The sequence below is a fragment of the Neolamprologus brichardi genome, chromosome 13 (assembly GCF_056152115.1).
Source record: "Neolamprologus brichardi isolate AB-2024 chromosome 13, ASM5615211v1, whole genome shotgun sequence".
NCBI classification, from domain to species: Eukaryota; Metazoa; Chordata; class Actinopteri; order Cichliformes; family Cichlidae; genus Neolamprologus; species Neolamprologus brichardi.
Genome location: NC_142116.1, coordinates 29245821 through 29272820, shown reverse-complemented (window position 1 = coordinate 29272820; position 27000 = coordinate 29245821). Strand labels below are relative to the sequence as shown.

Below are 27000 nucleotides of genomic sequence, written 5' to 3'. Positions count from 1 at the left end.
TGGTACACTTATTTGGTAAAGACTGGAATATCTCGAGCACCATTAGATGGAGTTTTATCAAATTTTAAACAGGCATCCTTGGTTTTCGAAGATGGAATACTGATGGTGATCCTCAAACCTTCCGTCAGCACCTGGATGTTCACTCTAAATCGATGGGGGATTTAACAAATGCTTTCAGGACTTTGCAGTTATTTTTAATTTTTAATCATCATATTTTTATTTACTTTTTTCCTTTATACAAAAATAAAACAAAACAAAAGACAAAAACAACTACCACAACAACAACAGAGAGAAAAAAACAAAAAACAAACAAACACAATAAGCAGTCTGAGACATGTAAACGAAAAACTAATACAACATATATAATTCGGTCTACCAGTCATTTACACATTTGTCCTGACAAACTCAACCCGCCATTGGAGTGGGGCTGCCCCTCTCACTATGGTTTTCTTCAGATCATCAGGTAAGTAATCCAATAGCAGGCGCCATATATCCAAAAAAATATCTTCATTGGCACTTAATTTTGCACTCAGTCTTTCCATTGGTAAAACTCTAAAGATTTCTTTATACCACTGAGTTATTGTTGGTGGTTTTTCATTAATCCAATTGAAAAGAATACATTTTCTTGCCAAAAACAATAATTTACATAAGAGTATATATTTGTTTTTATCTGGAAATAATTTCAGAATTGGCAGCCCCAATAAATACTGAGCTGGATCTTTCTGTATTCTGCTTTTAAATATACCTTTTAATTCTTTTGTTACACAGAGCCAGAATTTTGAGATTTTTGAGCAAGTCCAAAGACAGTGCAAGTAGGACCACGCCGCAGATTTACATTTAATACATTGTGCAGACCTGCTCGGATCAATTTTATTCAGAAAAATATATATTCTATACTGTCTATGTAAAATTTTATATTGTGTTTCTTTAAATCTGTTACTAAGAAATAAAGAATGCACAGATTGTATGCACTCACTCCAGGCACGATGATCACAATGACACTGGAGGTCACCCTCCCAACTCCTAATCAGTTTTCCAATATTATGTTTGTTATAACCTTCTACTGTATTGTAAAACTGACTTATAGTACAATTATCTGCATTTAAGTGTAAAATGAAATTTTCCATGGGTCCTAGTTGCATTGTATTGTGCAAAGTATCAAAACTTGAAGTAATTAGGTGACGAGCCTGTAAAAATGCAAAAAAATCCATTTGATGTATTCCATATTTCTTTTGGACCTGCTCAAAAGACATACAGACATTCCCATCAAACAGATCACCCACCACACGTATTCCTGCACCAAACCATCTCTGAAATATTACACTTTTCATTCCCGGTGTAAAGTGCCGATTATTTATAAAAGGTGTTAGATAACTTAGTGTAGGATTACTTTCAGTGTATTTATTCATATCACGCCATGTTTTTAAAGTAAGTATCAATCATTACTTTGTTATGTTTTTTAATATATTTACTCACTAGTTCGCCTAGGAGATTAAATGGCGAACATGTCCAGGCTTCAAGGGGATTCTCTGTTTCTTTTAGATATGCGTGGATCCATTGATGTATAAGTCTACTATGACATGACCAGTTATACAGCAAAATGTTAGGAAAGGCAAGACCCCCTTTATCTTTGGGCAGCTGCAACGTTTTCCTACTTAATCTGGGTTTCTTACCCCTCCAAATAAACCTTGACAGATCTTTTTCAATTTCTTTTACAATTTTTTTGGTAAGAGTTATTGGGAGCATTTGTAAGGGATATAAAAGCCGTGGCAACACATTCATTTTAATTAAGTTTATTCTTCCCATCCAGGAGACCGGGAGATCCATCCATCTAGAAAGATCTTTTTTGACACTTTTATGAACTATGTCTATGTTCTGTTTCAATATACTTCTTATATTAGGTGAAATGTGTATCCCCAAATACTTAAATCCCAAACCCGACCAGGTAAATGGAATATTGCATGTCATAGGCAGATTTCCCAGTGGCAAAGCAATAGTTTTGTTCATATTAACCTTATACCCGGACAAATATCCAAAAGTTTCTATAATAGATAATACAGAGGGTATAGAATCCTGGGGATTGGTGACAAACAGCAGAACATCGTCTGCGTATAGTAAAATTTTAAATTCAAATCCTTGAATTTGGTATCCAGATATACTTTGATTATTTCTAATGGCCTCTGCCAGTGGTTCAATTACTAATGATTCACTATATTGAAGTAAGCCAAATCTTATGCAAGTCTTTTATAAGTTTTTTCTATTTCTTTTCCGTATGGGTAAAGTTGGGTTTTGTTTTTTTATACATATTTAACATTTATTTTATTCAAATTGGTATGTATTTAAATGGTTACACTAACACATTCCAGTCATTGTGCAAATCTACTGTTTATAAGGTTGGGGAAACCTGCAGTCAACTGAGACTGAAGAAGTCTGAAGACTTGGATGAGTGACAAAATGTTTCTCCCACAAAAAACATTACGTCCAGATGAACAGAATCAAATTTTGGGGAGTCATGAAAATTAAAAAAAAAAAAAATTAAATGAAAAGGTGTGTCCAAACTTTTGACATGTAGTGTATTAGTTCAGAGGTCCTAAATAACATGCTGTTTGGAATCCTCACATCATTCCCTAAATCTCAACATGTTGTCATTACAGAAAATGGCAGTAAAAAAACAGTTTAAAAAATAGCTCTATAATGCATTATTATTACTTTGACATTCAGATTAATCTAATGACTTTAAAGGAGAGGTGAGAAGTCAGACATGATATTTTAAATCTTCATGCGATACTTTCTTTATGGTGACAACAGACACCACACTTATAAGAATCCTAGTGTCTACGTTACAAAGTTTTCAGTCAATTTTCAACCAATTTTTCAATAAGTTGACCTTGAAGGCCTTCGTAGATGTGAGCCAAATTTTAACAGATTGTTAACTCGGCTTTTAAAAAGAAATAATGCTGTCAAATTCAGTCAAACAAGTAACAAAATTCCTTTATTTTACGTAACTTTAAACAGAATTGGCAATAAGAGAAATGAGTGAATATAGACTGCCAATTTATAACCAAAGAAGGAAGTCTCACCTCAGAAGCGACGACTAAAGTGCCAAAAAGTGCGAGCCAAGCAGTCTCCATCTTTGTAAATCCTCTTTTTTTAATATTCCCTGCACATATATGATTGTAACCAATAATAATTAGAAGAATTCGAAATATAGACCTATATAGACAGCAATGATCTGAGTCCGAGCTCAGCCATCCACATTCAGAAGATTTCAGTCTCTTCCTCTTCCTGATAATGTGTCACTCACTCCCCGTGTATTTCTCACCCATACACACACACACTGAAATTCAGACTTTAGCCACAGTTGTTTACTAAGAATCACTAAAAAAAAAATCATATGAAACTGTTATGAAACAGCCTCAAAACCACCAGCATCTGGGCATCACATATGCTCAGTGTTGAGCAGGCGACCACATGCCATATAGCATGTGTAGGGGATTGGGTTTGAGTCTGACCTGCGGTCCTTTGCTGCATCATCTCCCTCTCTTTCTCACCAGCTTTCTGTCTATATTCACTGCTACACTATCCAATAAAGGTTTTAATCCTTTTTAAAATAGTCTTAAAAAAGAGAGACCAGATGATGTGTGCTCATTTTGGACTCTTTCTTAGTCAGATCTGAGTTACTTTATTTGTGGGGTCTCAGCTTTGTGTGAGGTGTGTCATTGCTGATCCCAAGGCATCAACCTGCTGGATACTTTGTCTTTTAGAGTTTTAGAAAAGCTCAGAATTTATTAACATGGCTGTGCTTTTTGTTGATGTTTTTTTAAGTTTACTTTATAATCTTGGCCTCCTGTTGTGCACACTTCTAAAAGTTGTGTTTAGTAAAATTGATATCTGTATTTGTAGAAAAACACAAGCATATTCTGCTTCGTGTGGCTCTTTCATACTTATACTTTATTGATCCCCATGGGGAAATTCATCTCTGCATTTAACCCATTCACTCAGTGAAGCAGTGGGCAGCCATTGGGCGCCCAGGGAGCAGTGTGTAGGAACGGTACCTTGCTCAGGGGTACCTCAGGGTAGCCATTCAGTGGATTCGAGCCCCTTCTGGTCATGGGGCCACCACTCTACCTACTGAGCTATCCCAAATTTAGGTCAGAGTAATGAGTAATATCATAAACTAACCACTTCCCATTTCAACTTCAGAAGTGTTTTTGCTGTTTTAGCTTCTGAAGGGTTTTTTTGTTTCTGGCAAATGTTAGCTGGTATAGAAATACAATACTGTTATCTCTCTGTTTGTAAACTGAAAATGCTGAAATTAACAGGAACATTTTTCCACATGTAGGTTCAAACCTTTTAAAACATGTTTTTTCGAGTCACATCAAACCCAGGGAGCTCTATGAATGTGTGTGAAGGGTAGTTAGTAGTGATGGGTCCAGCAACACTGACGCACCGACGCATGTCTCAAGCTCACAGAGGCTGTATCTCAATTCAGGGTCTGCAGCCTTAAAGGCCGCATTTTAAGGCCGATTACGTCACCGCGACGCGATGAAGGCTGTCCCAATTCAAAGGCTGCTCGAAATGCGTCCTTCATTTCCCTGAATTTTAAGGACGTGGCGGTGTAGACTTCGTGGCCCAACATATCCCAGAATGCATAGCGCGGCGGTGGGTGTGGATAATTTTGCCGAAAAAAACGACGGATGACAGGCGCCCGAAGAGTAAATTTTAAGTAAGTACTGAATATTATGTCACTTATTTATGTGCAAATGTTTTTATAACGAAGAACATTAAAACATTCCCGTTGGCCACATGTCGGCAAAGTTATGTGACATAAGTGACGTTTGTACTAACTTGGTTTTAAAGCCTTTACTTTAAAATATACGCCGTTCAATAGCTGAGCTTAATCTTACAGAGAATGATCAAAGCTCATGTAGAAACAAACAAACAAATGAACAAAAGATTTTCTCCTTCATTTCTGTCAAACAAAGCTGTATGAAACGTTTCCAGCTGTTAGTATCATGGTTGCTAGGCAACCTGGGCAACGCAACGGAGGCTAGACCGTCCCATTTCACAAGCCTCGCACTTCCGGTCTTAGCGGTCTTTAAGTACGCGGCCCTTGAGGATCGTTGAGGCTGCGTACTTTAAGGCTGCAGACGCTGAATTGGGATACAGCCAGAGTGAAACCTGTATCGGTGCGTGCGTCGCTTTAAGAAAAAGTCACGTGATCGATACAGCTGCTGTATCGCTCATTGCCAACGCGCCAAACTGTGTTTAAAAGTTGTACCATATCATCTGCCAACGGAATGAGTCGCCACCAAAAAAACACAAAATTACTCTCGCAAAGATAAAAGAAAATACACATCTCTCCATAACAAAATGGAGCCTGAAAGAAAAAGAAATGTTTCTGCTGTGTGGGATCATTTTGATCTTTTAACTGCAAATAAGGTAATAGTTCGTTGTCTTTGTTTTAGTGTAATCTATCAGAATAGGAAAAACAGCAACGAGACTTGCAGTGTAAATTATTTATTTCATTTTATGCAGGTTAAATGTCGCATCTGTTCTGCATTTCTTACACAAAAAAACACCTCATCAGTGTTTAGGCATTACAGAGCCAAACATGAAGATGAGGAGACAAACACACCGAGAATGAACACAGGTCGGCCTATATTGACACTGAACAGCTTTATCATCATTTTTTTTTTTATTAATATGTGTTTTATTATTTTGAAATCAAGCATCTAGGAAGACTGTTCTGGACCAGGCAGTCCTGAATTTTATTATAAAAGACTGCCAACCCCTTAGTATTGTGGAGAGTGTCGGAGAGAAACATTCCAAGATCAGAGGATCCTTTAACGTACTGGGGGAATAGGAAGACATCTAATCAGAATCAGAATCAGAATCAGAAAGGGTTTTATTGCCAAATGTTGAGCAGGTTTACAACATTAGGAAATTGCTGCGGTACTTAGTGAAAACATACTGTCATATAACGCTTAAATAGACATGAAAATAAAAATAAGAATAAGAATTAAAAGTGCTAAGTAGATAGATATATACATGAGTGCAGGTGGTGATCAGTGCAAACAAGGAATGATGCAGTGAACACAGCGTAGGGTCATGTGTTAGTAGTGGGAACAGTCATACGGTTATTGTTCACGTGTCCAACAGCAGAGGGGAAGAAACTGTTCTTATGGCGAGAGGTTCTGGTGCGAATGGACCGGAGCCTCCTGCCTGAGGGGAGCAGGTCAAACAGACTGTGTCCAGGGTGAGAAGGGTCAGCTGAGATCCGAGCTGCACGCCCCAGTGTCCTGGAGGTGTACAGGTCCTGCAGAGATGGGAGTCTGCAGCCAAACACCTTCTCAGCAGAGCGCACAACACGCTGCAGTCTCTGTTTGTCCCTGATAGTGGCTCCAGCGTACCACACGGTGATGGAGGAGGTGAGGATGGACTCGATGATTGCAGTCTAATCTGAACCTTTTCCACCTGGCTTTACAGTTTTTGTGTACTCCAGCTTCATCTATGCCTGTGAGTTTTCCAAAGCTGGAGAAAAATTGGATAAACTTATTTTTCTGAATAGAAATGTATAATAAACAGTCAATTACATTTAAATGAGTAATATTACATTCACAATACTTTCATTTTAATTTTCACTTAATGTCATTCACAAAATATTTTAAAGATTTCTACAATATTTGAAATGTAAAAAATATAAAATTATTCCATGGAAAGTACAATACCTTACAGTGTACAAGTATGACTAGGTCATTGAATCAGTGTCTGTTGTGAGTCTCAAGTAAGTTGCCCGCAATGATATTTAAGGTCCAGCAGGTGTCAGTATGGAGCAAAACAGCAACACTGTGTCGACACAGTATCGATACAGTTTGGGGAATGTGCTAAAATGTTTCACGAGGCCTCATCTACCCATTACTAGTAGTTAGTGAACTGATACAAGACGGTGCTGGTGCGAATGGGGTGAATGTGGCATGTTAATGTGAATAGAGAGCTTTCAGTACCCTGGGAGGGTAGAAAAGCGCTATATAAGAATCACTCCATTTAACATTACTCAAAGCTTTGCAACACGGTCAAAAATCTGGTGGCCAAAAATATGAACAGCTTGAATCTACATATCAGTTTACTGCCTACTGTACAGAGTGGAGTTCACATTTCTGTCTGATATTGGCCCACCCTTGTGTCTATGTATTTTTTGAGGTGAAAAAAATATTGTCTTTTTGTTTAATAAATAAATTAGATCAATAAACTTTCCGTATTTAAACATGTACCATGGTGTGGTCTTTCTTTTCTTGTGACTTCTTGATGTTGGTAAATACAATAGAAAAAAGATAGATATGATATACCTATAATAATTTACAACAAAATATGGAGTGTGTTTCTCCATTTTTGGATGGCATATTCATCTCTGATAGATGAGCTTTGACTGCATTACATTAGACACAGGCAAAAGCCTTAGTATGTAAAAACAGTCAAACCAGTCAGACCTTTTTTTCTCCACAGACGTCAAGAAAAAATAACTTAGCTTACAAACTTAGTAAAGTAACTTTGAGTTACTTGTAGTTTCACTATTTCCAATTTGTACTAGAATTCTAAACTACTCTTTAGATGCAGGTTCTTTGCCATTTACCTGAATAAATTTGAACATTACAGATATTAAAAACAAATTCTGGTCAATTTAAAATTAAATCAAACACGCATATGATCACTTCAAATGTATTGATACAATTCAAATTCCCTTTATTTATCCCCAAGGGGCAATTAAAAAGGCACAGAGACCACCACATAAGACATAGAACATAAAAACATCAGTATAAAATGACCAATCATAGTTCAGATCCAATGATCAGTTCAATTACCAAGGAACTGAATGTGTGGGGAAGGAAGCAAGAAAAGGATGCAACACTGGGGTGGGAAAGGCTTACAGTTCAGATGCTGAAGTGCTGTAGGGACATTAGTGACCCTTTTTTTGTGTCCTACATCCTGGAAGCATAGTCTACATGTACTTCCTGATGGGAGCCACTCAAACATAATATAAAGTTGACTTTAAAATCAAGAAAGAAAACCCCAAAAACTAAGCAATAGTACACAATTGTTTATTTTACGTCTTTATTTGAGATCAAAATGAATACATGATGTCAGATACATGTATACCTTTTCTAAAACTACAATGCTGTTGGTCCAATGAAATGAAAAAAAATTCTTACTGCTTATTTTCTTACTGCTTATTTTATTGAACATTTAATTAAAAGATAGAACCGAGATGTGATGCCATACCTGAAACGTGGCAGACATTAATACAGTACTGCTGAAAACTGTGCAGAATGTGTAAAAGGAACAGACGTCTTGGAAAAGGTTTTTGTTTGCCTGTTTACTGAGGAACACATGAGAATATTTCATTCCACATGAGAATTAATTTGACCGATCACACACGCTGTCTGAAGTGGGGAAAAATACCTGAATTAACTGAGAAAATTCAATCTTAGTTCTAAGTGAGGTAAAGTCCACTGTACTAGATACACAAAGATGAAAGTAATACTAATCTTCTTTTAGAGAAAGACCACCAACGAACGTGCTTCCTAACATATCAGTCTATTCCTTCATACATGATGAATCACTCTGAGGTCTACCTTCCTCTTCTAATGACAGTAACAAAAAAACAATTGGGTGGAGGAAAAGAAAGTGAGAAAACTATGTTAGAAAATCAGTCCAGAAATAAGCTGCTACCATCATCCCAGAGTTATATGACAAGGACAAAATAACACCTAAGACTTCTCCTTCTGTTTCTTATTCTTTTTCTCCTTCTTCTTCTTTTTCTTTTTATTCTTTTTTGTTTTAGGTAATTTTCCGTCATCATCAGTGCTATCACTGTATTGATCATTTTCAATGCTGCCTTTCTTCTCCTTGGATGATTCTAGGTCTTTCGCTTTAACTTTACCATGGCTTCCAGTGGCCTTCTCCTTGTCCAACTCCTCCTTGACCCTGATGTTAGAAGTTGAAGGTGTCAGTCCATCGGAGACTGTTATAAACATTCGCTCCTTTTTCATTTCCTCTTTCAAGAAGATGTTTTTATCTCTATCCTTGTGACTTTTGTGGTCATCATCATGGTATCGGCTTCTGAAATCTTTGTCATTCTTCCAATTCCGTAGATGGTCTGTGCTATTCCGGTGGTTTCCTGAATCCCCGTGGTAACCATAACCCCTGTGATCTCTCCTGTCTGGGGGGTCAGGGTGTCGAGTACTGGAGGGACTGTAATGATGTGGGTGTCCTTTGATGTCTTTAGAGTGCCTGTCCGTCTGTTCTTTTGCCTACAAATACACGGGGGGGGGGGGGGGGGGGGGGAATTGAACATAAACAGTTTTGGGATAAGTGTAAAGTCTTTTTCAGTGTGAAAACAAAATTTTTAGATTCAAGCTTGTATATGCGTCAGAGGTTTATATACATTCATACATTCATAGTATATTTTAGGCTTTTAATAATTTCTTAGAACTGCTCCTTTTCCAACTTTGATTCATTTAAACAACAAGAACTGGGTCCACAACTAGATTTTTTTCTTTATTCCAAACAGGGTCAAAATTATACACACCCCTACTAAGTTTTGATTAAATGCCCCGTAGCAAGTTACAACTGACTTTTGACAACCATCAACTAGTTTAGCGCATAATAACTGGATATCTGACCACTCTTCTTTGCAGATTGGGTTCGACCTACATTTTAAGCACAGTCCACAAATTTTCAGGATCCTTATCCTGTTGGAACACAGAGTTGTGTCCAGATTTCATCTGAGGGTGATGGTTTGGGTGTGCTTCTAGCCCCTTTCAAAGTAGTGACACATCTGGGTACTTGCAAAAAACAATTTGGATCAATGACCTTGGAATCTGTACTTGTTTAAAAATTACTCCAAGACATGTTCCAAGTTGGAAATTTCTAATTATCTGTCTTAGATTTTCACTTGGATGCTTGAACTTTAACCCTTGTTCTGAGCAATATTCCCTCTAATTTTTCATGTGTCTGAGCGAACACACAAACTCCCTGAGAGGCCCCTTGGACCACTGTGAGCAACAGCAGACGTGTGCACTGTTGTCACGCCAGCATCAAATCCATCCAAGTCACATGGTTTATCAAAATAATCAAATTACAGCATTAAGTGCTTTAGCCCACTTACAGTGAAAATTTTAAAAAAATCTTGTTCATGACCTGTGTAGTATGTTAACACTATTGGAAGTAAAAATAACTAAAAATAACAATTTTGAAAACACATGTTTAAAAATCCCCAAAACAAAACCAAAGTTTTACAACTTTGTTTTGTTTTTATAAAGCTCTGACTTGTATTATGAGTCTGTGGTCTGGGAGAGAGTCCTGTCACACTCTGTCTGCAGAATACAGTATATAATGACCAATGTTGTGCAATTAATTATATAGTTACTTCTTCAAAAAAGTAACTGAGTTTTGCAAAGAACATAGTTTTTTGCAGCTGTTTACCTAAAAATGCAGCCAAGGTGGTTTTTTAAATAAACATTTCAAACTATTTACAGAACAATCAGCTGTTCTGCATCAAATCTGATACCACACAAATTATTTGTGCCACTCCAAAAAATTATTTCTGTCCACTGTGAGATAAAAGAGAACATCACAAGCCTGATACCTGCAGGCCCGACAACAGGAGATGTATCACTTCTGTAACACTTGTAACATTCAGCAGTCGCCTCATTGTTCTGACACACACAACAAAACTATTGACTACACTACACACTAACTACACAAGATTTGCGCTAAACGTCGCAAATCTCTCACATCTCAAAACACCGCCGTCACTCCTAAAACTTCCTCCCTTCCTAAACAACTAAATGCCTTGTTGCCATATCATTTTTTGATTGGTCCACATCGTACATGTTTCCACCAATAGGAAAGGCGAGGGGCGCGGGGGGTGGTTTTGTTTTTGCTCACAGGCGGAGAGTGCTTTCGAGCGCTTTCCAAAACACAGTTATTACTGTTTCTTCTTACAGTAAATATAAACAACGATAGCATTCAGAAAGAAAAACAAACATTGCAGATATTTTTATCATAACTCTGGTTTTACGTGGCCGATCAACACAATTTAAAAACTGGTATAAAGTCCACACGTTTTCCGTCAATTGTTCCGTCTGTCCTGCTCACATCTCCAATGGTTGTACGCGTTGTCATTAACGTGGCTTCACTCCACATCAGCCACGCCGCTTTGCTAGCTAAAACACCGGTGTCGGCACATAAGGACGCTGTCATAGCCTGTCAACGACGTTGATTAGCTGCGTATATACGAATGTGAATCGCATCATTGGCTCGACTATGGGATAAGGTGGCTCCCGTACTGGAGCAGCCAGTCATTTACTAACACTAACACTGCAAAACAGAATTGTTAATGTATTTATTTTAATTTCAATTCAGGTTCGATTTTTTTTTGTGCGCAACGCAGATTTTCTGTGTGCAGAGACCGTGCCAGCAGTACGCAACTGCGCACGCACGCAGCTTAGGAGGAACATTGGTTCTGAGTATTGATCAGTATAATGACTGTTGTAAAACTAATTGTTTTTATGGTAGCAAAGAGAGGCTATCCGTTGTAGTCAATCATGAACAGTAATGAGAAGTCAATAGATTAGATTAGATCCGGCGATGGTATGCAGTACAGTGCAGCCAGATCTGAGTTGAAAAGAGGCATCAGAGAGGCCAAGGCAGCGTACAAGAGAAGGATCGAAGACCACTTCAGCACCAACAACTCACGACAGGTATGGCAGGGAGTTCAGCACTACAACCCCTGCAATACCACGTTGACTGAGGGTAACGCGACGCTTGCAGAGGAGCTGAACCACTTCTTCGCACGCTTTAAGTGAAGGGACCAGAGGCAGCAGCAGTAGAAACATCGGACAGCAGCAGCCCAAGCCTCATAGTGCAGGAATATGAGGTGAGGCGCACACTGAGGGCAGTGAACCCCAGGAAGGCCGCCGGACCAGATGGGGTAACCACAAGGGTCCTAAAAGAGTGTGCAGACCAGCTGGCTGGGGTCTTCACTAAGATCTTCAACAGTTCACTGTCCCAGTCCTGCATCCCGCCGTGCCTAAAGTCAGCTACAATTGTCCCACTGCCAAAGCGTACTAACATTAGCAGCCTCAACGACAACCGACCAGTTGCTCTAACACCTGTTATAATGAAGTGCTTCGAGAAACTGGTCCGACGTCACATCATGTCCTGCCTGCCACCCACACTCGACCTGCTCCAGTTCGCATACAGAGCTAACAGATAAACTGAAGATGCCATTACTACAACGCTCCACACCACCATCTCTCACCTGGAAGTGCAGGACCGTTACGCCAGGCTGCTCTTTGTTGACTTTAGCTCTGCTTTCAATATGATTCTCCCGGACAGACTAATAGTTAAACTGATGGAAATCGGACTTCCCTCTACCACCTGCCGCTGGATCAGAGACCTCCTCTCAGACCATGTACAGAGAGTTAGAGTGGGGCCTCATCTTTCCTCAGCCCTCAGCCTCAACACCGGCTCTCCACAAGGCTGTGTACTGAGTCCCCTACTGTACACTCTGTACACACATGACTGTGTTGGTACCCACCCAGACAACGCAGTCATCAAGTTTGCAGATGATACCACCGTGGTGGGGCTCATCTCTGGGGGAGATGAGACGGCATGCAGAGCTGAAGTTCAGAGGCTGTCAGATTGGTGTGCAGACAACAACCTGGACCTCAATACCACCAAGACAAAAGAACTGGTAGTTGACTTCAGAAGGAGGAAGTCTGAGCTGCAGCCTGTCAGCATCAACGGGGAGTGTGTGGAAAGGGTCACCAGTTTCAAGTTTCTGGGTGTGCACATAACACATCTAACACCTCTGCGGTTTTAAAGAAGGCCCAACAGCGTCTCCACTTTCTGAGAATCCTCAGAAAAATGGACCTGAAGAAGGAGCTGCTGACCGTCTTCTACCGCTGCTCCATTGAAAGTGTGCTGACATATTGCATCGGTGTATGGTTCTCCAGCTGCACCACAGCACACAGAAAGGCTCTCCAGAGGGTCATTAATATAGCCCCAAAAAAATCATTGGACACCCTCTTCCCTCCCTTAAGGACCTGTACAGCACTCGCTGTCTCCAGAGGGCACACAGCATCCTACAGGACTGCACACACCCAGGACACCGGGTGTTTAAGCTGCTGCCGTCCGGCAGGAGGTTCAAGCTGCTGAGGTCTCGAACAAATAGACTCAAGGACAGCTTTTACAACAGGGCAATAGCCCTGATCAATGCAAATAGCTGACCTGATTGGCTACCTCCCTGGACTTTTTTGGGAGGGAGGTAACAATGGTAAAAACACCAACAATAATAATATTTATATTTATAACAAGGTGCATAATAATTAATGTGCAATAATAACAGTGTGCAATACACATACGCTTCTTCTTCTTCTTTTTTTATTACTAAGTTAATATACTGTGTTGTGTTGTCTGTGTTACGTTGTGATGTGTCGTATTGTGTTGTGTTATATGTAGTGCCGATGTAGGACAGTTTTCCATTTTCATTGTACTATTGTACCATGTATGACTGTGCAATGACAATAAAGAGTTATCTTAATAGGCCTCGGCCTTGTCAAGTTAAAAGACATTGTAGAACTTTTGACGCCACTCATTAAAATTTTTGAGTATATGCATATATTTGAGCCTATATGTATACTTTTGACCCTGTGTGGATGATAGAAAATCCTAAATAAATTCAAACTAGTGTCACTCAAGATATATGTTGCAGAATCAGTCTAACCTGGAAAAAGAACAGCTCAAAGAAATCATCAAAAAATCCAAAATTATCAAGACATGGTCATGATGAGTGTATGTAATGACGCAACTGTTCTGAGCTGTTTGATTTCCTTAGAAGGAAATTTGAAAGAAAGAAAATCGCAACTGGTGAATTGCACTGGCAAAAATGTTGGTGCAGGGCTACTCCATCTGGGTTTTTTTTCATAGAATTAATAGCTCCAGCAACATGCAAAGATACACACAGTGTGTTTTGATGAGTAACATGAAACATAAGCACAAGTGGCATTAAAACCTTTAAATATGTAGTCATGAAGTTGAAGGGTTATGATCCTATTTAAATCAAATATAATTAAAAATCATTGAACTTTTTTATCCTGTATATACAAGGAGCACCTTGACTATGTGAAAAAGATGTCAGCCATGTTGAAATCGGTTACATACTTATCCTTTTATGTTTTTCAAAAGAATGTAGAGTATCATGTGCCTCATCCATAATGAGTTATGTACAATGGGTACTCACAATAGAGTTACTATGATGGCGGATAGCTGCATGGTTTTCAGCAGACTTCAAATCTCCAATGAACTCCTCACAGTTCTGGCAGTAAAAGCCAGTAACTGAAGTTATAAAACCCAGTCCTGCAAATGGAGAAGAAAAGTATTTAAGTATAAGGAATATTTTAGACTGTGGGAGACAACAAAATGGAAATAAACAAAGAACACTACATTACCATCTTGTTTTAACAGTTCATCCACTTCTTTGGCCAAAGACTCCATTTTATTTACTTTCTCTTGTTTCTCTCTCTTCCTTTCCTCACTGTCACCCTCCTGTGAAACACATTCGAATTTCAAAATAAGCGGGTGCTTTAGCATTTTTTTCTGTATCTCACTTCATTACACAAATGATGTTTGAAAATTCACCTTATGTTTATCAGATGCTTGAGATGCGCAGTCACTTTTTGTTCGTTTCTCCTTTGTAGCTTAAGGATCAAAGAATAACGGTAATTAATGTATAACTATGCTTTCACTAATAAAAGTATTAAAGAATAATAACAGAGGTCTAAGACATCAGACCAGGTGACATCAGCTGGGTAAATAGCTGTCATACAAATCTCTTCGTTTCACACAAGCAGACTTTTGTGCTTGTTGCCATCCCTTAGGCAACAATAATGCTGGGCGTTCTATATGTTTCTTCATGGCTGACCTAATGAAATTTAAAATGTTTTATGACCTCTTTCATTAAAAAAGAAAAAGAAAAAAATTCACAACCACACCAGCAACACAATGAAAGAATTATAAAAACTATTAGTATAACTAATCTAATGCAAAACGTGTGATAATTAGCAAATCATTATACTTTAGTTATCCAGAAACTGGATTAAAAGAGAGTGAAGTATATATATTAAAAAAAAAACAATGGTTTACTTAAACCATTATTTTTTTTGGTCTTTCCCAATTCCCTTTTGGGATTTTTTAAAAAAAAGGAAGCCAATTTCAGGGAGCCAGAAAATGCAGTTTCATGGATGCCTCCAAAAGCAACTCAATCTCCACAGACTCCCATATCAAAATGCCCAACTTCACAGCTTAACTAAAACTCTTAACTAACTAAAGACTGCTACAAGAAAAAGGTCTGATCTTTATAATTTTATCCCATTTTCCCCTTTCATGACCACTGCAAAAGTTACCCTTTATGAGTCTATTTTAAAAACTGATAATTTGGTAAAAATGTTCTTGTTTGTACTTTATTTAAAGGGGGTAAATTTACATATATATTTCCTATATTCATTAAACAAAGTGAAATAGCTTATTTTGTTTTAATATCAATGACTATGACTAACAGCATGTGAAAATCAGAAATCCAGTACCTCAGACAGAATATTTCCTCATATCAATCAAAAAGGATTTACAATACAGAAATGTCTAACATCTGAAAAATATGCACATTTACAGTTGTAGTCACAGTAGTCACTTGAGTCTTAACCCTAACCCTTTTCCAATGTGGACTGATTGTACAACACCTTATATTACTTAAAACAAGAATTTGGTTCATAAGTTTAAATTGATGGATTGTCTTTAATCTACATAGGGCAAAAAGTATACGTATGCTTAAATCTATACATTCACTTCACTATGTTTTAATAAGTGGTGCTGAGGGTTCTACAGAATCTTAACTTGACAAGGCTTTTACCTATTGACTTGTCAAAACTACCAGTTGACTACAATTGGTAGTTTCTCTTTTCCAGCATAAAAAGTTGGTTGCCAGCAGTCATGGCATTGACCGATGTCTAGAACACTGGAAAAGTCTAAGGAACTCTGTGAAGATCTAAGATGGATAATTGTAGATTTACACATGTAGGGGATGTTTCACGGAGACATTTCTAAACAACTACACATTCCAGAATCATCAATTCAAACAATTATAAATAAGTACAAGTTATCTGGATATGTCAGCACTTAGCCAAGAATAAAAAGAACACACAAACTGTCCCACTCACATGAAACAGTTGTACTGGTACATTGCACAAAGTGGCTGGAATAATGAAGGAGGACTACAACCTCCAAAATCTTTCCTCTTTTACATTTCCTCAGATCAGCAGCTAGAAGAAGACTAGTCAAATATCTAGCCAGGATTACGCCAGAAGCTTGTTAATGGGTACTAAAAGCATCAGGTCAAGGTGCAATTTGCTAAGGGACAGTTAACCAAATATTAGTGGGGACGTATATATTTGAGCCTGTATGTACAATGTTAACACAGTGTGGTTTAAAGAAAATTCAAAATAAATTTAAACTTGTGCACCCAATTCTTGTTTTTTTTTAAGTAATTAAAAATGTATGCTGTATAATCATTCCACCCTGGAAAAAGGAGAGTTCAAAGAAAACCGAAAAAAAGAAAACAAAGAAAACCAAGACTCTTTCACCAAAAGTTAAGCACGTGTTTAGGAGCCTGAGCACCCTTTACCTCGTCTGTATGTTCTCTATGGCAGCGGTCCCCAACCCCCAGGCCTCGGACCGGTACCGGTCCGTGAGTCGTTTGGTGCCGGGCCGCAAGATTTGAGGTTTGGTTGGTCTTTTCACGTGTTGTAGTTGTGTGTCTTATTTTGAAAGAAATATTTACGCGAGAGCAAGTGGCACAGAGGACTATGCTACCCTCAAATTTGTTGGAGCATTTCAGGAGGACGCTGCTAATAAAGTTTCACAATTACACAGTGAATTAGTGTTTATTACTATATTTACAAAATACCACAGTTTTGTCTTGGCCTTTTCATTTTATTTTGTTGTATTCATCCGTGACACCTTAAAGGCCGGTCCGTGAAAATATTGTCTGATATTAAACCAGTCCGTGGCGCAAAAAAGGTTGGGCACCGCTGCTCTATGGGGTTAGCGTCAGATGAGTTAGCTGACCAATAACATGCTGTTAAATAAAGTAACAGTATATTATTACTGTTTACTTTATAAACAGATCAGAAAATCATTTTAGTAATTTTGGCACTGTTGTTAGATAGAGGTCTTGTTGGAAAAAGAAACCAGCATCTCCATAACACTTGTGAGATAGTGCTGTACAATCTTCTGTACTGAAAATGGAGTTGATAAAACACAGTGGATCAATCACTACAAACACTGGAAGATGAAGCGGCACCACAAATGATCAGTAACTGTGGATACTGGACTTCAAAAAACATGGATTCTGGGCATCTCCACTCTTCCTCCAATATAAAATCCAAATCCCTTCTGGTTCAAAAACAAAGACGAAGTTAGCTAAATGCCAAACTCAAGTCCTGAAAACAGTAGTCCATTAACTAGTGCATCTTTTTAAATTATCTATGTTTATTTTAAATACACTGCGTATGGTTTGTATTCACAGACAAGTCAGATAACATACAATTCCAGGTTTAAACTTTAAAAGTATGTTATGTGTAACTCATTACATAATCTGCCATAATGAAATAAATCAAAAAACTGTTATCGTTAATAACACAAAATACTGAAAAAAATAGAACTCAGTAGCATGAGTAAACTATGCTGAATCTTTCATTTAATAGAAATCTCTCACCTTTGATCAGAGATTGCAGAGACTCCAGAGCCTGACGTACATTTGGGTTATTGAGTGCTGGCAATGCTAAAGTTGCTGCTGCTTTGTCTGAATTGACAAGTGTAGGAAATGACTCCTGCTCATTCTGACCCTGCGTCTTCACCTTGATCTCACTTGATGAACCCAGGCTTTTTAATATGGTCTTGATTTTCTCATATTCCATGTTGTCCAGATTGGAGTGGACTAAAGTTGAAGAAGCCAACTGCAGGGACTGATTTGGATCAAGAAGATGTCCACAATGAGTGGAAAGGGAACTACTCTCTATCTGTAGTTTGGCCTTTTCATTAATCTGGGAAGCTGGTTCATTCCCATACAAGAAAGACTCTTCATCTTCAAGTTCATTAGCTTTCTGGTATGCAGCATCTTCTTGACTTTGTCCTTGAAGCCATGAGAAATCACCACCAACTCTTTCATGTGGAAGCAGCATGCTTTCCTTTTCCAGCATTGATAAACTGTCTTGACTGTCATGTTCCATATGTGTAGGCTCATTAGATACACACTCAACTTTTTTGCCCTCATCTGGAGCCTGTGTAGAAGAAATCACAATTAGATACACTGAATTTGTGGCTGCTCACAATTATACTGCTCAGTTTAAAGGTTCAGGGCTAAAGCAATCAATTGTTCACCCATGAGCCTTTGTAGGTCAATGTAATTCTCGTTTCAGCATAAATAAGTTCAGCATGAACACCAACTAAAAACTTCAAGCTCCAGTGCACTGTTACATGCTTTAACTTAAGACTAACATTCTGTCCTGGATCATATAGCCTATATTGAAGCCTCGCCATTATAAACTATAGCTTTTAACATTTACAACTGCCAATGTCTGAGACGTCTATGTGCTGTGTTAAGAAATTTCAATTTAAGCTCCTATTAATTTAAGCTGCTATTATTTAAATATAATAGCAATTTGTAATAGTAATGTCCCAATGTAACATGCAGGGTAGATACAGCACATAATTTGTACAGGTTTCACTGAAAAGTCTTATTTTCCTAAAAACAGCTTCTGCAATTACAAGAATTTTACTTGACTTGACATATGCACTTCTACTTAAAGACATTTTACATAGAATTTGATTAATTCTTTATATTATAAAAAATATATATATATAAATAATGCTGCTGAAACCTCTATCAATTACTAGTTACTTCCATACACAATGTCATTTTTAGATCAAGTTACATAAAGCATGTCAGAGAATTCTGTTTTGCACTGCAAGATTGTCTTAATTTAAAAACAAACAAAAAAATACACTAATTAATGACTTACAAATGCTAAATTATACTAGTACTTGGGACACGTTACTATAATGTTAGGGTTTGTTGTTGTGAACTCGTAATGTTGATTTTTTTATTACAATGCAGCTGGTTTCAATTTGGTCCAGCAAAACAATGATCTTAGCATAACTTGTGGATTAAGTAATAAGCTCTACCTTAATAGTGAGGATGATATCTTTGAGAGATGGCAGGTGATCTTCCAAATCTTGGCTGCTCATAACCAGCTTCAATCCTTCTAACAGACTATTTCCTGGCAGATTATTACTGCTGTTGACAGTGATGAGTCCGGGGCTCCTGTTTTTCTTTTTGCCTTTGCCTCGGCTCTTTTCACTACTGCTACTTCGTGACTTGGATCGCCTTACTCGACTCTTGCTCCGTACATGACTCTTTTTCTCACTTCGACTGTCGCTCCGACTCCTACTGCGAGCCCTGCTTTTGCTTCTAGCTCGACTCTTCCCACAGGCTTGAGTTTTGCTTCTTCCCCTGCTTCGGCTGCGTACTCTGCTTTTGCTTCGACCGCGACTCCTGGCTCGAGACCTGCCTCGGCTTCTGCTATGGCTTCGGCTTCGACTACGGCTCTTGCTTCTAGCCACATGCTTCTGGAATTCACGGTCTGATTTGACTGCTTCTTTCAAGATACTAGCTGACTTAAATGCGTCAGCCAGGTTGTATGCCATGTTGCCTTTCAGATAGTTTGGGAGAGGTTTGTTGGCTGCAATGCATCTCAAGAATTCCTCACCAGCACGGTCACTGGAAACAAACAAGCATGTGTTACAAACAAAAGAATACTTTAATGCTGAAACTTTGACTTATACACACTATTTCAATGACAGAAACACACACAAACACACACACAGACCTATTATCTAGAGAATGACGTTCCACTGGAGGGGGATTCCACTGTGGTACCGGATGTGTTGATGGTTCAGCAGGAGTAACAATCTGCTGGCTTCCTCCCAAAGCAATTGGTGTACTACGGTCTATGGAGAAGCTGCTACAGTGGGGCTGAGAGCATTAAGATTTCATGTTATAGTGCTGTACAGGTTATAACTGCAGAAGATTATCTATGGCATTTTTATTTTGTATGGAATAACTTCTAAAGAGATTTTAAATAGACATTTCCCAAATGGTAGTATTTATCTAAAAATGGTCAAGCCCATGCAGTTTTGGTTTATCACACTAAATGATTGCACTTAGAAGGTTTTCCATTTAAAAACAAAAGATTAACCATTTAAGTGGTCTGGTCACAACAGGTAATTATTAGCTTATTTTAGAATTTTTTACAAAATCTTACAACAGCCTATGTTTGACCTGCCGCATCTTGCCACCCATAGTAATTTTGACAGTTTTTATTCTATGTAGAGCACAGAGTATAACTGTCACTATTGCTACAGAGTGGATTAATGCTTTTACTACTTGTGTCAAGTGTCAAGCCTGTCTACTTTTTTTTTGTAGACTGAAGCTGCATCCATACTGGAAACAATTTACACTGATGTGACAACAAGAGACCACAGAAAGTTGCGTCGAGCAAGTACGGGGAAAATAACAGCTGGTGACTCAAAGTGAGCAGGACCCAAGAAACATCTCTCAACTTCCCGGCATTCTACTAAGTGACCAGTAGTCAGCTTCAAAGTAAATATGCAATGAGTGAATCGTTTCCAGTGTGACGACAACTTAAACTGCCAAGGTAAAATAATGTTCCAACCTTTGAGAGTATTTGCTCTAAACTATTCACTGTTTATTCTTGACAATATAAAACTTTGATTTTACGTTTCAGTTAGTCTGCATTTGTTCCATAACAACTGTGTCTTTGCTTATATAGTCTTTTACTTATCTTAATGTTAGAATAGCAAAGCTTTTACAGCAGATCTGAATGCAGTGAGTGGCTCCTTTTTTGGATCTTTACATAGATGAGTACTAAGCAGTGAGGTTCTTCTTTTTGTGAAGAAGAATCAGTTATAGTTATAGTCAGTTAAAGTTTGTTTAGCTGAGTCAACCCTTGCAGTATTATCACCTGCGTAAGTCAAGGCAGGATTCACATCAATGCATTGCGTCCAACGCTTGACATAAGCTTTCCTGATGTTTGGGGGTAACTTTGCTGGCACAAATGTCATAACAATAGTAACCAATCATCACAAGGCAAGCTAGCCAAGCTTTGATTAGCCTTTAACATCAGCCGAGGTGCCTTCCTCTTAGTAATTTTGTTCAAATACGACAGGGTGATTATTCACTGCAATGAATAACTTATTTCTTACATTTAGATGCCAAACTGCACAAGCGACCAAATCACAAGTGAATAATCATGACTGTTGAATGTCTGCACTGGTGCTTCAGATCTTGAATGTCTCTCCACTTATAGTACAGACAAAGCAAAGCAATTGATCTGTAAATTAGATCAGCGATGCATGATGTTACCCAATTCAAGGCAAATAAGAGTGTTGAAGCCAGAAATTCATCCATGTGAATCCTGCCTGTCTCAGCATATCAAAGTTAGGATTTTGCAATTAAGATACAAGGCCCTAGCTAACCACCATGGAAATGTGAAACTTTTGGTCTACTTTAAAAGGACAGATTTTCTGTTTCATTTTAAGATTAGAAAATTCTTCATGGAGGAAACTCTGTATTACATCTTCTTGTTCAAATGCAAGTTCAGTAACATGCCTATTCATGAATTGCAGAGAAAAATAATCTCACCAGACTAATAATAATAATAATAATAATAATAATAATAATACATTTTATTTGAAAGCGCCTTTCAAAACACTCAAGGTCACTGTACACAGTAGAATAAAAGCAACATAAAAGCAATCAGTTTACAGAATCATAAAAGCATAAGACAAACAAATAAAATAGCAGAGTGGAGAGGTTATGTGGGATAAGCTATTTTGTACAAGTGGGTTTTGAGTTTGGACTTAAAGAGTGAGAAGGGAGAGATATTTCTTAAATCAGGATTTAGGGAATTCCAGAGTTGTGGAGCAGAGCAGCTCAAAGCCCTGCTCCCCATGGTTGTAAGACGGGGGGAAGGGACGGAGAGTGAAAGGGAAGAAGAAGATCTGAGACAACGAGATGGGGCGGTGATCTTAACCAGATCAGAGAGATATGGAGGAGAGAGATGATGAATAGCCTTAAATGTGTACAAGAGTATTTTGAAATTGATGCGATATTTGACCGGGAGCCAATGAAGCTGCTGCAAGGCAGGAGTGATGTGGTGGACAGAAGGGGTCCTGCTGATGACACGGGCAGCAGAGTTCTGGACGCGTTGGAGCTTGTGGATGGATTTTTGAGTAAGACCAAAAAGAAGTGAATTACAATAATCAATCCGGGAAGTAACAAGGCTATGGACAAGAGTGGCAGTGTCATGTGGGGTGAGAAAAGGACGGAGACGATTAATGTTGCGCAATTGAAAATATGCAGACCGAGTAACATTATTAATGTGTGAATTGAAAGATTAAGTACTGTCGAGGATGACACCCAAACTTTTCACAGAGGAAGAAATGAAGACCGGTGAGTTATCGATAGTAATAGAGAAACTGTTGGTTCTGGATAATGTTGATTTAGTCCCTACCAAGAGGAGCTCGGATTTATTACTATTGAGTTTGAGAAAATTAGAAGAGAACCATGAATTTAGTTCAGCTAAGCAGAGGGTAAGGGAGGATGGGGGAAGAGTAGAATCAGGTTTAGTGGACAGATAAAGCTGGGTGTCATCGGCATAACAGTGAAAATGGATATTGTATTTACGGAAAATATGTTCAAGCGGTAGAAGGTAGATAATGAAAAGAAGGGGCCCCAGGACAGATCCCTGGGGCACGCCAGTGGTCAGAGGGAAGAGCTGAGAAGTAAAGGATTTGAGTTGAATGAACTGAGTGCGATCAGACAGGTATGATTTAAACCAGGCTAGTGGAGTATGGGAGAGACCGATAGAGAATAGCCTACTGAGAAGTATAGAGTGAGAAATAGTGTCGAAAGCAGCACTCAGATCGAGGAGAATAAGAATGGAAAGTAAACCGGAGTCAGCTGCCATAAGAAGATCATTGGTTATTTTTATAAGTGCTGTTTCAGTGCTATGGGAGGGTTGAAAACCAGACTGGAACTGTTCATACACATTATTATTAGTTAAAACTGAGTGGAGTTGTGTGGCGACTATTTCTTCAAGAATTTTAATAAAGTAAACAGTGCTAAGCATCAACATCACCTTCCAGGTCATTCTGAACAGAGTGCATGCTGTAAAAAGTGACTGAACCACTGTGTGAATGACAACCTGCAGTGAGTGACTCTGAAGAGATGCGAATGGAGTAGCTGAGTCTCAATAAAAGCATAAAAAGCCAGCTCTACTCTAGTAACACTAGCTGATGTTTCTAAAGTAAAAATGAAATTGTTTTTAAAAAAAAAAAAAAAAAAACAGCACAGGACACAAGGTTTCTTTACTTTTTGAAAGGTTTTTGTACACATAAATTTGTTATTTTGTCACAACATAACCAAGCAAATGAAGACACTGTGGCAGGTTAAAAAAACAGAGCTCCTTAATTACGTAATGTAACATGTGCCACATACAATAAATATATTAAAATGCTATAAAAATCAGCCATGGCCACAATCTTGTGTGCTCACAATGGTAATCAGAATGGTGTTTAAATGCTTCCAAGGTTTCATGAACTCTGGCTTGTACAGTTATGTGACTATAAAACATGCAACTTCCAAAATGTTTTTTTAGCAAAACTTTTGGCTATTGTAAAACTAAACAAACTAGATTTTAAAATACACAATAGTTTCCTCTGATAAATGTAGGCACACAAACATACAACTTCCGTAGCAGTACACAGATAGTACTGTTTTTTTTCCTGCTGTACAAAGGAAGACAAATCTCTACATGAAGGCTAAAAATGACATGTTATATGTTTCTTAAGAAAAAAGTCATGAATCAGTACAATAACATATTTACATGTATTTGCCCATTCCTAAAAGCAAATAAGGGACAATTCAAATCCCATCAATTCTTCAGTGCATCTCCAGGATTTAAAAATCCAATTCGATTTCATTTTAAAATGTTATCCTGCAAAATACGGGAAACAATGTAGAGTAAATAAACACTATCAGAAAATATATTATGTTCATAAAAATGTTTCACTGGTACCTTGAACACAAAACAGAGACATAAACTAATGGTACAATCCTAGGTAGTGGATAACTAATAATAACTCCATTACAGGTTTTTCAGGTTACATAACAGTTTAACCTTATTACAAAACATTTAAAACAGTACAGATGCAGTCCAGGTTCACTGGCTCAGCTGAACTCTTCGCATAGGGAGAATCACACTCCCTGTGAAGAATCTCACACAAACTACTGAAGATAAAGAGCTACTTGGGTTTTTACGCTAGATGCTCTTACTAACACATCCACAAAGGGATCTGTAACCTCCTGAAATCAAACCGGGGATGAACACCCCTAGGATTTATTTAATGATTAATTTTACTAAATAACTCATCAGAGTACACTTAAAAACTAACTAACAATGCAAAGGAATCAGAATCAGAATACTTTATTAATCCCTAAGGAAATTATGTAACAAGGAAGTTGTTGTTGTGGCTGCATTTTGTTAAGATGGTTTCTGCTATCTAAAAGGGGATGAATGTCCCAGCATTAGAATGGTTTATCAATTTTATTCCTTAAAGTCAGATGATCTAAGTAGGATATGATGTTTGGCATAATTCCACATTTGATCTAATAACATTTTTCCACGTCAACTCAGACTTTGTTATTTCAACAGAACAGACTAATCAAAGTGAAGTCCAAACACTGACTTATCGCAACCAGAGGACAAGAGACTCCCTGGAGATACGCTTCATGATACTGCTTAGTTATTGTCATAAAGTAATTAGCATTAGCAATTAACATACAGAGACACTATAAAACACTACAACTCACAAATGATCTAGACTGTTTTTCATCAGAAAAAAAAGTGCCAACTTACCCTTGTTGATGTGAAGCAGTTAGAGCAAATGCTGATCCATACGGGACTGACAAATTAACCACAAAGCCGCTTGTCACTACTCCACAGCAGACAGAAAAAGTTGCATATGAAATGACCCAAAAGTAGCCCTCTCTAGCTAAGTACCATGTTAATATATACATACATATAAACATAAACAGTTGCTGATTAGATAGGAAGCTAGCAAGTACTAATTACTTTTACAGAGAAAATGGATCAGCAGAAGACAGCAGAACCATTTCAACCACATCTTAGAAAGAAACAAACAGGTGGACTAGCATTACTGTACTTTATCCGGGGGTTAAAAACCTTTAACCAATGAAAGACATAATTAAAGAAGTTTGAAAGTTCGAAAGCATTCTGAGTTATTACACTGTTTTAGGGTTGATAACAGTGTATTTCTTATACCTTTTCTAAAAATTTCTTTCCTTTCTCGTATGTCTTTCTACCAGCAACCTCTATCAATTTAAGAGAGTCATTTTTAGACAGCAGGTAACAAATGGAAGGTTAGTAGTTATTTGCAGCCAGCTTACATTATTAAAAATGTATAAGGAATGTGACTACTTTTCAAAATTGAAACACAAGACGTTAACGTTTAAACATTTTTTTCTTAAGAAGACATTTTGATTTTCTTTACCATTTCAGAAACTACATTTTTTTTAATTTCATTCACTCTTTTGTCTAAAATAATGTTTAGTCTAGCAGAAATTTGAAGGCTATATATCTGTCTACATCATAGTTGTCAAACATAAGGGCGAGGGGCCAGAATTGGCTCGACAAAGACTCCAATCCAGCCCACTGCGTGTCTTTGGACAGCGTAGATGCTAGACCTTTAACTGTATGTCCTTAACCATTACAACTTACCGGATAAAAGTAATTAAGTAACAGAGAAACAATTAAATGACAGAAATTTTCCTGTTTTTTTCACTATGTATCTTAGGGTGGTAGGAAAAAAATAGCTTTGATTAACAGAAGTCTTCTGTTTTATAATTAAAAGACAGTCTGGCCAGTGAGCTACCAGAATGTTTTCTGCATGTTTACACACTTATTTCTTGCCCACGCTGATGGATTTCTTTTATCATGTACAAAAACTGATACATACAGTTAAAATTGCACTTATTTGTCTTTTATTAACATATCTGAGGGATTTAATGTGTTTTTAAAGTTCTTTACATTGACAGAAAAGGGAGTGTCACTGGCCTTGCCTTGCAGGACAGTTGTTGTGATTTGATGCTTTATAACTAGATGGGCGGAGCATGGACTGAATTGCATGTTTCGTATTTATACGTTTTGTTTGGAGGGAATATTTTACTTTCTGTTCTTGTTTGTTTCAGTATTAATATAGCTACTTTTAGGATTATTTCTTTTATATATTTGAGATGCACCAAATAGCACAAAAGACTTAACATTACGTCGAAGACTTTTTTTATGTTCACTGAAAGAGACATTTTGATTTTTAACTTGCTTTTTGTTTTATTTTGTATTTGTTATTTGGTCGAGTGTGTAAAAGAGATAACGGCCTGTAAACACGGTTAGAGTGGAAAAAGAAGCCAGTTTCTCTTTGTTTCCCTCCCACCAATGTGTTTTTTTATTTAAATAAAATGTTTTTGTTTTTTTCTGAACTACATATGACTTTATGAATTCTCGAAATTGCTTTATGCATCGATCATATACATATATTAAGTTTATTTCTAAATATGGTAGACCTAATAAGAATGGCTACACATATTTGCAGTACAACGTTATGAAGCGTGAAGCCAAACGTTGTGCAGCGTGCTCGTGTCAGTCACGTGACTCGCATTTACCCACAAAAAACTGAGTTAGGATACAGAAACCAACCACTTCTTTCATAATCAGAGGT

At 37.8% G+C, this 27000-nt stretch overlaps 1 protein-coding gene across 2 annotated transcripts in view; it reads right to left on the bottom strand.

Annotated features, from left to right (window-relative positions):
• si:ch211-195b21.5 (cadherin-1) overlaps positions 1-27000 on the bottom strand; it is a 55203-nt gene that overhangs the window by 27737 nt on the left and 466 nt on the right. Inside the window, exons 2-8 of one of the 2 annotated variants that reach the window (XM_087850422.1) lie at positions 20010-20155; positions 19306-19900; positions 17837-18401; positions 14707-14765; positions 14517-14613; positions 14309-14424; positions 7471-9311 (exon numbers count right to left, since the gene is read on the bottom strand). The exons of the other annotated variant lie outside the window; for it this stretch is intronic. Of the exons in view, the coding sequence (XP_087706548.1) occupies positions 8769-9311; positions 14309-14424; positions 14517-14613; positions 14707-14765; positions 17837-18401; positions 19306-19900; positions 20010-20155 (2121 nt within the window). The 3' untranslated portion in view covers positions 7471-8768. Of the gene's footprint in view, positions 1-7470; positions 9312-14308; positions 14425-14516; positions 14614-14706; positions 14766-17836; positions 18402-19305; positions 19901-20009; positions 20156-27000 lie in introns of those variants that run through there. 2 annotated transcript variants of the gene reach the window in all.